Genomic DNA, 10,000 nt, shown 5'->3' with positions numbered 1-10,000 from the left:
CTGACGTCCAGAAACACGCCCTTTTCTGAGAGGTGTGTGTGTGTGTGTGTGTGTGTGTATGTGTGTGTGTGTGTGTGTGTGTGTGTGTGTGTGTGTGTGTGTGTGTGTGTAGTGCATGTGCTGCGTCTGACCCAGAGTTCGGACGCCTCATAAGCACACAATTTATCCTCAACACTCACAGTGTGTTATATATGAGCGCCTTCAGAGAAGAGCACTTAATATGAGGCATAATGCTCAGCCAATATCTTAATAACCCTCATTTTAAATAACAGCCACACACACACACACACACACACACACACACACACACACACACACACACACAGCGCTCATTAGACACTGCGTGTGTTTTAATGACACAATAAAATCAGGTGAAACAAAGGCTCTGTTTCAAACCCTAAACCCTCAAAATATCCCACATATCCCACAATGCACTTCAGCATTTAATAAGTACTGAACAGTTTTGAGGCAGATATGTGAAAATTAATCAATAATGCACTGTATTTTGATGGTTGTTAGAGCATCTTATCATTACATTACATTATCATCTTTTAATATATTTCACTAATTAGTATGTTTATTTATTTGAATTTCTAATATATTTCTTTAGAATTTTAATTTGCTCTTTGCTTTTATTTCATATATTAAAAATATATATAATATATATATATATATATATATATATATATATATATATATATATATAATATTGTATATTTTAATAATTGCAGTTTCCTTAGTAATATTAGTTTTATTAATTTTGTATATTTCATATGCGTTTAAAAATGTATATATTTTTAATATATATTACTTGTATCTAAAAAATTATTATGTTTATTTCAACAAAACTATCATAAAAAAACATTAACTTTCTTCCCTTTATTTTATTTTATTTTATTTTATTTTATTTTATTTTATTTTATTTTATTTTATTTTATGAAGTCGAGGTGACTCTGTTTCTTCTTCTCGTCAGCTGGTGTTGTTCTCCGGGAAGCTGAACACAATCGCCAGTATCGTCACCATCTTCTTCCTGCTGGTGTACGCCGCTGTGGATCTGGCCTGTCTGGCTCTGGAGTGGGCCTCCGCTCCCAACTTCAGGTGACGCTCCTCTCTCAGGTTCCTCAGTCTCTCTGTGCTGAAGGTCAGAGGACAAGGTCGGGCGCTCCAGCTGATTGGCTGAGAGCGGGCCGGGGGGCGGGGCTTGTGTCAGTTTGTTTGTTGTGTCTGCAGAGGCGCGTTAGATTAAAAGCCATTTAGTGTTCACATCCCCAGAGACACGCCGTGATTAGCATAGTTAATTTAGCTGAACCACTCTGGAGTTTCCATGGGAGAGCGCTGTGTGTGTGTGTGTGTGTGTGTGTGTGTGTGTGTGTGTGTGTGTGTGTGTGGTTCAGAAGAAGTCAATTGTGCTGCCTCCAGTCACAGGAAAATCAGGCAAGAGAGAGCTGTGTGTGTTTTCTTTTGTGTTTTCCTCTTGTGACTTCAGTTTGATTTAGAGTGTGTGTGTGTGTGTGTGTGTGTGTGTGTGTGTGTGTGTGTTTACTTCACTCGTCTTTGTGTGTAAAATTGTCCTCATAGGTTCCCAAAATCTGATTAAACTTTCCTTTGTTGACGTCTTGGAAGGTAAAAATATTTCAGAAATAAAGTAAATAGTTTTTTAAAGGTGTCTTTTAAGGGGATAGAGCTTTTTATAAGTATAGGCCCACATGAAAATCATTTTATTTTATATTTTATTTTTATAAATCAAATTCATTTTTTTCTTGTTTTCATGGTTAGATTAAATTGTAGTAATTGAAAACATGTCTAATTAATTGATACCATGGAAATACGTTAAAAGATTAACATATTACTTTTAGGGCCCTATAAAATCTTCTGTTTTTATTTATTATATATATTTTTAGAGTTCTCTTTTAGTAGTTAAATTAAGTTGTAATAATCCAAAAATAATATTTTTAAATAGCGTAGGTTTCAGTAATTTCAATTAATTAGACAATATATTGAAAGAACAACAGATTTTTAATTGACTTTTTTATGCTATAAATAGCTATATATTTATGCTATATAAAGCATTGGTTCTTGATTTGTTGAGATTTTCAAATAGCAAAAATATTTTTAACTATATAAAAATCCCAAATTCTATTTTAATTATTTGTGCATTAATACAAATCTTAACTAAAAATAATAATTAAAATAAAATAATAATAAAAAAAAAAAAAAAAATATATATATATATATATATATATATATATATATATATATATATATATATATATATATATATATATATATATTTATTTATTTATTTATTTATTTATTTATTTTTTTTTTTTATTATTGTTTTTTTTTTGTGTGGAAATCATAGCGCTTCATAAGTAAGAAAATGGCTATTATTTCTCATATAAAGCATCTCTGTGTAGGATGTCACGTGAATACAGGCAGGAATATATTAATCTGTGAGAAAGTGAAGGCGCTGCACATCTGCTTTTGCTCAGTTTGACTCCGACTCCCAGTGATCTGATGATGAAATGATCCCGATGTGTTCAGGGTCCATGTTTAACACAAAGACGCGGCGATTGTTTGTCGGAGGATGAAGGCTGATCTTCGTCTCCAGCGGTTTGGCTTTCAGACGATGTGCTTGAGTTCTGGCCGTGTTCCTGTTCAAGCAGACGCAGAGCATTTCGGTCCAAGAGACTCGTGTGTCCGGAATTAATGAGATGAAACTTCGGAGAAAAAATGAGAGCGAACCAACGAAAACACACTGACAGATGCTCATCAATCAAAATTAAGAGAGAGGGATACGAGGAGAAAGACTTGTGCTGTTTTTAGTTATCTGACAGTCAGCATAAAGTCTGGTCCACATTACACATAAAATAAATAATACACTTTTTTGGAGAAAATCTTGCACAAAACTTTTTAAATTTATTAAATCCAGTCAATTAATTTCACTCAAATATTACTGAAAGTTTATTGCACTTAATAGAAAATTATGTGATTTTTAAATGTTTTTTTAATGTATTTTAGCTCAAAATTAATATGCATTAATTCGATTTTTAATGAATTATTCAATTCAAGCAACACGATTTGAGCAGGGTTTTGAGTGTAATTAAAATTTTTAGAAATTATATAAAACTACCACATTAACGCATAAATATTGTTTTGTTTTTATATTTAAATTAATTGGGCGAAATGTTCGCTTTAAATCATTTGAGAAATATTTTTTTTAATAGATTTGCAGAAATATTAGCGATGAAAAGTTTTGAACGTGTTTTTGTGCAGGATTAAAATGCAAAAATAAATTATAAGGTCATTAAATTCACTCAAATGACTGAAAGTTCGTTGCATTTAATAGAAACTCAAACTGAACAAGTTCTAACATGATTTACCTCGGGCTCGATCGGAGAATAAATGCTAAACTCAGTTTATTTTTTATTTTATTTTTATTTATTTATTTCTTGAATAGGATTAACCTATAAGAAATGATGTTTAATTTGATGTTTTTGAATTCAGCCATGTTGTTTATTACAGAGAATATTTCGGATTAAATTTTTTTGTTTTTAGACTAAAATAAAAGAGGTTGATGTAACTTAAAAATAGGGCTGTTTGACACTTTTTAATGAAAGATTTTCACGAATGAGGCTTTCAGAATCAATATCATTTCATAAAAATGAGAAGTTATTATGGGTCACGCTGGATTAGTTTGATCTTTCGTCTTCTCCGGATGTTAGCTGATGGACCGGAGTGCTCTGATGTTTTTATCAGGCTCTCATTCCGACGGCACCCATTCACTTCCATTACAGAGTCACTGACGCAGAGACGCACTGCTCTTGTTCTCAGGTGAACTGAGAGTGAGCAGATTCGTGCAGCTTTGTGTTTTTCGTCTTTCCCGCAGCCTGACGGATGATTTGATGAGTTTCTGGAGTGACGCTGACGGTCTGTTATATTATAGCTTCATGTCAGAAAACGAGCTGCTCGTCACGCTGTTAATTGGTTGATTGAAATAAGGAAAGCAATTAAACTGATTAATGGCCCCTTCAACTGATTCTACTGTCCTCTAATCAGATGCTGATTGAAACGCCAGAGTTTCTACACCTCCCTGTGTGTGTGTGTGTGTGTGTGTGTGTGTGTGTGTGTGTGTGTGTGTGTGTGTGAGTGTGTGTCGCACGGTCATTTTGGCAGCGGGAAGTTTGCTTTTTGCTGACATGAGCAGGGTGACATCACTTGGATGAGAGCAGATCTGCTGGCTTTTAACATAATTGCTGCTGCTGCTCGGAGCGGTGCTGAAGGAGACGAGGAGGAGGAGGAGGAGGAGGAGGAGGAGGAGGAAGAGAAGAAAGACACCAACAGCCTGGAACAGACGGCAGTGAAACGGCAGATAAATGAAAAGAAAAGAGGAAATGAAAGGGGGAGTGTGAAAGAGACTGAGGGGGAAAACTGGAATGAGATTCTAAATGTGGAAAACAGACCTGTGTGTGTGTGTGTGGGAATGTGTGTCTGTCTGTTTCAGCGTGTGTTAGAGAGAAAGAGGGCGTGTGTGTGTGTGAGTGCATATGTGAGGGAGAGGGAGAGAGTTAGCGAGTGTGTGTGTGTGTTTATGAGAGAGAGAGAGAGAGTGTGTGCGTGTGTGTGTGTGAGAGAGCGTGTAAGTTGAGTAAGCGAGACTGTGAGTGTGTTTGTCTTTCTGTTTGTGTGTGTGAGGTGTTAGTGATTGATCGAGTGTGTGTGTGTGAGATGAGTGGATGAGACAGTGAGTGAGTGTTTGTCTGCCTCTGTGTGTAAGTGCGTGTTAGTGAGTGAGTGAGTGTGTGTGTGTGTGTGTGTGTGTGTGTGTATGAGAGAAAAAGAGAGTGTGTGCGTCTGTGTGTAGTAATGTGTGAGTGAGAGAGAGAGTGTGTGTGTGTGTGTGCGCTTCTGTGTAGTAATGTGTGAGTGAGAGAGTGTGTATGAGAGAGAAAGAGAGTGTGTACGTCTGTGTGTAGTAATGTGTGAGAGAGAGAGAGAGAGAGTGTGTGTGAGAGAGAGAGTGAGGCAGTCAGTGAGTGTGTTTGTCTCTGTGTGTAAGTGCGTGTTAGTCAGTGAGCGTGTGTGTGTATGAGTGACTGTGTGTGTGTGTGCCTATGTGTAGGTGTTTGTGTGTGTGAGATGAGAGAGTGAGGCAGCCAGTGAGTGTGTTTGTCTCTGTGTGTTAGTGAGTGAGCATGTGTGTGTATGAGTGACTGTGTGTGAGAAACAGTGTGTGTGCATGAGAGGGAGAGAGAGACAGAGTGTCTGTCTGAGTGTGTATGTGCAGTAAAGTGTGCATGTGTCAGTAAATGTGTGTGTGTGTCTGTGTGTCTGTGTGTCTGTGTGTCTGTGTGTCTGTGTGTCTGTGTGTCTGAGTGTGTGTGTGAGTGTGTGAGTGTGTGTGTGTGTGTGTGTGTGTGTGTGTGTGTGTGTGTGTGTGTGTGTGTGTGTGTGTGTGAGTGTGTGTGTGTGTGTGTGTGTGTGTGTGTGTGTGTGTGTTTCTAGGTAAATTGGGTGAAATCTATCAAGAAAGCATCCAGGTCATTTTTCAGGTCAGATTCAAAAGAAAAGAGTAAGAAATTACATTTTTGCATGAGGAAAAATAAGGCATTTAAAGCCATTAAGTATTTATGTATCATGACATTATTTTCAGGACAATTAATCCCATTCTCTGCAAATTCTCATTGCTGTAAAAAATTGAAAAATAATGAATTAAATTCAAACTGTAAAGTATTTATTTAAAATGCATATGAAAATGAATACTGTAAAGTAAATACTATTTTTACACTACATTTTTACACGTAAGCATTGATTTTGCCTCTTAATATACTTAAGTATTCATTTTAACATTCAGTTTAATACTTAATCTACTTCAAATGTTAAAATTGATATGAATATTTAACACTTATGTATTAAAGTATTACTTAATAAGCTTAAATCTAAAACATTAAGTGGTAAAATTTAATGATTGAAGTGTGATTTCATTTGAACTCGGTTTTAGTCCTTAATGTAGTTAATGTAAAAATTAAAAGTTGTAATAAATACTTTAGTATAGTATTAAAATATGTGCTTAATACTTAAGTATTGATTTTAAAATTAAACTTTAGGACTTAATTTTAATACTTAGTATGCAAAAATTAAATTAGATTTTTTAAAATTAATATTTGTATATTTTAACACTTAAGTAATTATTTGAACACTTAATTCAGCCATTTAATGTTTACAATTAGGTGAAAGCTTTTACTTAGTTATTGATTTCAAAATTTTATTTTAGCACTTAATATTAATACTTAATGTACTTAAGATTAGTTGTGTTTTTCCTTGTTAAATGCTTTCTCCTGTCCCATTGCATTTTTTTTTTTTATCCAACGTTAAGTAAGCCCTTCATTGGTTGATTCCTGATCCAGTGACAGCAGTTTAACCAATGGTGTGCATTTGGGGTGGGGCTATCGAAAAATGTAGACAATTTTGACATTATTTGACGTTAATTAAAAAATGTATTATGCAGATCGTGGTCTCGTATGCTAATTAGTCACATAATGTACATCCATGTACATTAAAGTAATGAGAATTTGAGAGAAAAGTGTATTTAATTGTCACGAAAATATTTCAATTGGTAACTAAATGTAGGAATATGGTTATATAGTCCTCACTTCATGCGTATGGTTATTGATTTCTTGAGGTTTTAAGATGAAGCGTGAACAGTCTCTCGACTGTACACTGTTGTTTGGATGCCCAGCTTCATTTAGCGCTGACCTCCGTAAGAGCCATTACACACTCACTGACATACACACACACACACACACACACACATACACGCTGACCTCCATAAGAGCTATTAAACACATACACACTGACCTCCAGAAGAGAGAAATCCATTAAAGACAAGCTCCTAATTGCCGTTGTAATGACTCTCTCACAAACACACTCATTGTTATTTACACACACACACACACACACACACACACACAGAGAGACAAACTGTGACCTGTTTGCTCCTCGAGCGACTTCTCTAAATGACTCAAGCTGCTAATGAAGCTCAAACCTGAAAGAAAGAGACAGGAGAAGCTTTTAGAGTTGCTGCCGTTTGTGTGTGTTTGACGCTGATGTAATTACACATCAAACACACACACACAAATTTACATTTTGAGATGTTTGTGTATGTGTTCTAAGTACTAGCAGCTGCTCTTTACTACTGTAAGTAAACAATGACTTGGGAGAAAATGTTGTGTTCCCTGTCTGTCAGTCACTACGAGTTATGTCGTGATGTCAGACTGGGGTCTTGCTTGGAGCCCTTATTAGCTCTGATCAAGAGAAAACCTGAATGAAATTTGGCAAGTTGTTAGCTAACCCTGAGCCGCTCCCCGTCACACAGGTATAAATAGGCAACAGGTGTAACCACTTGTCAGGTTTTGCTTCGGAGCCCATTGCTGCATGGTTGCTGTACTAGCATTTTCGCTAGCAGAGAAAGCTGGAAAAGGAACTGCAATTCCCCTGGGTGTTTCACAAGAGAGCAGTTTCTGAACACGGTCTACTCGCGTCTTTTTAAAGATGCCGTTTTGGCTGTGTCCTCTTGGGTGTGGTCGTTACCTGTCTTCCATGAGCATTGTCTGCAGTGTCTGGGAGTCCAGCACGCTGAGGACGCATTCGGGGAGGGGTTATGTGCTCATTGCGAGTCCATGCCTCTATCAGTCCTGCGATCGCACCTTTCTATCCTTCGGGGTTGTTTAGACAGGCCTTCGGCTGCCACCCATCCTGGTTTCTCTGTCTCAGGCTGAGAACCACTGGCAGGCACTTTGGGTGATCTGAGGGTAACCGTGAGAGCTTCTCATTCAGTGCCTGCCCCGTGCGGCTCCCTGGTGATTTGTCTGAGCCACCTCACCGTGGTTTCTGTGTTTCATTCGGGGTGCCACGTCAAGATCAGATGTCGATCACAGGGATGGGCTTTAATCAGCCGAGGAAGAAGATTGTTCATTCGGATCCAGAGCTGATGGCCATACTTTCCCAGGCTCCCGCAAGCATCGGTCTGGAGGTTTGCAAACCTCCTAGACCTGAGCGTTCGCAGCTAGATGATGGGTGCAGATTGTGGCTCATAGCTCTGCCCCAGTTCCTTTCTTCCCAGAGGTGCATGAGGAGCTGACAAAGTCGTGGATGGCCCCTTTCGTGGATCGTCCTCTGGCCTCATCACCCTCGACAGCGGGGCAAAATGCTGCAACCTGGTGCAATCATCCGCATCTCCCTTCCTGGCCCTGTAGGACAACGGCAGCTCTCGCTGCTAAGGCTTGGTCAGGCTGCCTCTGCCTTGCATGCTATGGCTATCCTGCAGGCCCACCAAGCCAAGTCACTGAAAAAGCTGCACGAGGGTGAGTGTGCCCCGTGGTTGATGCAGGAACTGTGCATAGCAACCGGCTTTGCCCTCCGGGCAACAAAGGTCACGGCATGGAGCCTCAGGATGTCCACTTTAGTTTCCCAGGAGTGCCACCTATGGCTCAACCTGCCAGAAATGAAGGACTTCAAGAAGGTCCACTTTCTTGACGCCCCAATCTCTCAGGCTGGGCCATTTGGCGACACTGCACAGTTTGCACAGTTATCTGCAGTACAACGGCACATCTTGCACGTCTCTTCAGCTGCCACCGCTCCACCGTGGGCCCCACCTCAGCCTGCCCATCACCGAGGGTGCCCTCTGTGGCATGACATGAGCTCCGCCTCTTGCTGAGACCCCGTCACCAGATGGATCAGCTGATTTGGAGTCAATTCAGGGAAGCCCAGGTAGACCTGTTCGCTTGTTTCTTGTCCTCCCACTACCAGCCGTTGTATTCCCTGACTGAGGAGCCCCTCAGCTCGGATGCACTGACACAAATATGCCTTCCCCCAGTGAGCCTTCTCCTGCAGGCACTCTGCAAGGTCAGGGAGGACGAGAAACAGGTCCTGCTGGTTGCTCCATACTAGCCCACCCGGACCTGGTTTTCGAAACTCACGCTCCTCGTGACAGCCCTCCCCTGGTGAATATATCTGAGGAAGGACCTCCTCTCTCAGGGGTAAGGCACCCACGTCCTGACCTGTGGAACCTCCAAAGATGCTCGACTGCAGTAAAGCTGTCACCCTCCATTCTCAAAGTATATGTGGTTGCTATCACAGCACATCAGAATGCAGGCCTTTGGGAAAGCACAATCTCATCGTAAGGTTCCTGAAATCCTTCTAGGTCGCCACTAGTGCCCTCCTGGCACTAGGGGCTCTGTTGTCCTGGCTGGTCTTCATGGGAATCCCATTGAGCCACTTGAGTCAATTGAGCTTAAGTTCCTGTCTGGCAGTGCTCCTGACAGCACTCACTTCCATTAAGAGGGTCTGGGACCTCCAGGCGTTTTTGGTAAGCGAAGAGTGCCTAGGCTGGCCTACTCTCACATCGTCTTGAGACCCCGGCCTGGATACGTGACGAAGGTTCCCACCACACCTTTCCGCGATGAAGTGGTGAACCAGCAAGCACTGCCCCTGGAGGAGGCAGACCCAGCCTTGACGTTGCTGTACCCTATAAGGGCCTTGCGCATATACGTGGACCCCACCCAGAGCTTAAGGAGTTCTGAGCAGCTCTTTGTCTGTTTACGGTGGTAGCAGAAAGGAAAGCTGTATCCAAGCAGATATTGGCCCAATGGATAGTGGATGCAATCGCCTGAGCGTACCATTCCCAAGGCGAGCCGTGCCCCCTGGGTGTGAGGGCCCACTCCACTCGCAGTGTGGCTTTGTCCCATGCGTTGGAGCACGGCGCCTCTCTGACAGACATTTGCAAAGCTGCGGGCTGGGTGACACCAAATACCTTTGCGCGGTATTACAAGCTTCACATTGAGCCAGTTTCTTTCAGTGTTTTGAGCAATGTACTCACCGTTGGTCCCTGTGGGAACCAAGGTCAGCGAATTTGCTCGGGGGTGTTGGGAAGGGTACAGCCTTGCATAGCATTTACCTGACATGCTGTGGCCTGTCAGCATTTGTAGTGCTGTTGGTTGAG

At 40.6% G+C, this 10,000-nt stretch overlaps 1 protein-coding gene across 1 annotated transcript in view; it reads left to right on the top strand.

Moving 5' to 3' along the window:
• zgc:153039 (uncharacterized protein LOC767698 homolog) overlaps positions 1-10,000 on the top strand; it is a 44,387-nt gene that overhangs the window by 28,449 nt on the left and 5,938 nt on the right. The window contains 1 exon segment of the mRNA XM_043230461.1: positions 974-1,098. Within this exon segment, the coding sequence (XP_043086396.1) occupies positions 974-1,098 (125 nt within the window).

This window comes from Puntigrus tetrazona, unplaced genomic scaffold (genome assembly GCF_018831695.1).
Source record: "Puntigrus tetrazona isolate hp1 unplaced genomic scaffold, ASM1883169v1 S000000151, whole genome shotgun sequence".
NCBI classification, from domain to species: domain Eukaryota; kingdom Metazoa; phylum Chordata; class Actinopteri; order Cypriniformes; family Cyprinidae; genus Puntigrus; species Puntigrus tetrazona.
Note: the sequence above shows the minus strand (reverse complement) of the source record. Positions and strands in the feature narration are given on the sequence as shown.